Source organism: Rhea americana, unplaced genomic scaffold (assembly GCF_003343005.1).
Source record: "Rhea americana isolate MKP2758 unplaced genomic scaffold, rheAme1 scaffold_566, whole genome shotgun sequence".
NCBI lineage: Eukaryota > Metazoa > Chordata > Aves > Rheiformes > Rheidae > Rhea > Rhea americana.
The window spans coordinates 21,734-23,126 of record NW_028186719.1 but is presented as its reverse complement, the minus strand read 5'-3'; the positions used below and the strand labels follow the sequence as shown (position 1 = coordinate 23,126).

General features: G+C 69.8%; 2 protein-coding genes across 2 annotated transcripts in view; both read left to right on the top strand.

Moving 5' to 3' along the window:
• Positions 1-371, top strand: part of TRIM28 (tripartite motif containing 28) — a 12,704-nt gene extending 12,333 nt beyond the window's left edge. Inside the window, exons 19-20 of the mRNA XM_085318971.1 lie at positions 62-146; positions 232-371. Of these exons, the coding sequence (XP_085175097.1) occupies positions 62-146; positions 232-371 (225 nt within the window). The remainder of the gene's footprint in view (positions 1-61; positions 147-231) is intronic.
• Positions 280-1,393, top strand: part of UBE2M (ubiquitin conjugating enzyme E2 M) — a 5,691-nt gene continuing 4,577 nt past the window's right edge. The window contains exon 1 of the mRNA XM_085318976.1: positions 280-893. Within this exon, the coding sequence (XP_085175102.1) occupies positions 771-893 (123 nt within the window). The 5' untranslated portion in view covers positions 280-770. The remainder of the gene's footprint in view (positions 894-1,393) is intronic.

Sequence of the window (1,393 nt, the reverse complement as noted above, 5' to 3'; positions counted from 1 at the left end):
ACCCGGGGGGGGGAGGCGGTGCCGGAAGCTGCCGAAAACTACCGAACTGTTTCGGAAACAGCCRAAAACTTTCCGGAAGGGAACCGAAGCGGCGTCGAAACGCAGCCGCTTCCGGAAAGAGCCGAAGCGGCTCGGGCAAGAGCTCGGCAAGGCTCGGCCCCTTGCCGGAAAGAGCCGAAGCGCGTGCGTGGGGGCGGCTTTTCCGGAAGAGCCCRAAGCACCTCCGGAAAGACCCGAAGGTTCTTCCGGAAAAAGCCGAATCGGCTGGGGGAAGACCCCGGAAAGACTCGCCCTCGTTCCGGAAGAACCCGAAGCGCGTTCGGCGCCCGCCCGAGCCCCCTCCGGAAAAGCCCGAAGGGCGCCGGCGGTAGCGGCGGCGCGAAGCCTCCCGCGCCCCGTCCCCGCCCCCTTCCGGAAAGCTCCGAAGCCCCTTCCGGAAAGCTCCGAAGCGCTTCCGGAAGTTACCGAGCGGCGCCGGCCGTTGCCGACCCCCCCTTTCCCCCCCCCCCTCTGTGTCCGTCTCCGTCTGTGCTCCCGGTGCCGCCTCCCGGTGCCGCCGCCGGTGCCGCCTCTTTTTTCCCCCCTTTCCCCCCTCCCCCCCCCCTCCCTGCTGAGCCGCTGGGGGGGGCCGCAGCTCGGCTCCCCGCCGCTGCCCCCGGGCCCGGCCCGGCCCCCCTGCCCCCTTCCCCCCCCTCCACACGCCCCCGGGGCGGCCCGTGGCGGCGGCGGCGGCGGCAGCGGCCCGGTGCGGCCCGGTTCGGCCCGGCAGGATGATCAAGCTCTTCTCGTTGAAGCAGCAGAAGAAGGAGGAGGAATCGGCCGGCGGCACCAAGGGCACCAGTAAAAAGGCCTCGGCCGCCCAGCTCCGTATCCAGAAAGGTGACCCACACCGGGCCCGGTACCGGTACCAACAGGGGGGGGGGAGAACCGGGGCTACCCCGAGTTTGGGGCCTGCTTCCCCCTGGGGGGCTGCTGCCAGCTACCCCGGAAGTGGGGGGACACCGGGGCTGGACCCACCTGGGGTTGGTCCAGCTGCTCCGGGACAGAACCAGGACCAGGCCCAGTACCGGGGAAAACCAAGGCCGGACCGAGCTGGGGCTGTTTCCCCTTGGAGGCTGCTACCAGGGCAAAGACCAGGCCTGGTACTGAAGCGAACCGGCCCAGGACTGGTTCCCCTTGCGGGGGAGGTTGCTACTGGCTGCCCCGGGACAGGACCAGGCCCAGTATCGGTGGGGGGAACGGGGATCCTGGGGATAGGGCGGCCCCTGCGACACCGGGGCTGGGGGAGGAACCTGAGGGCACCAGCAGGGCCTGGATCCACCCGTGTTTTTTCCATGTTTCCTTTGCGTGTTTTCCTCTGTCCCGCTGACCTGTGTGTGTACGTGTGTTCCCC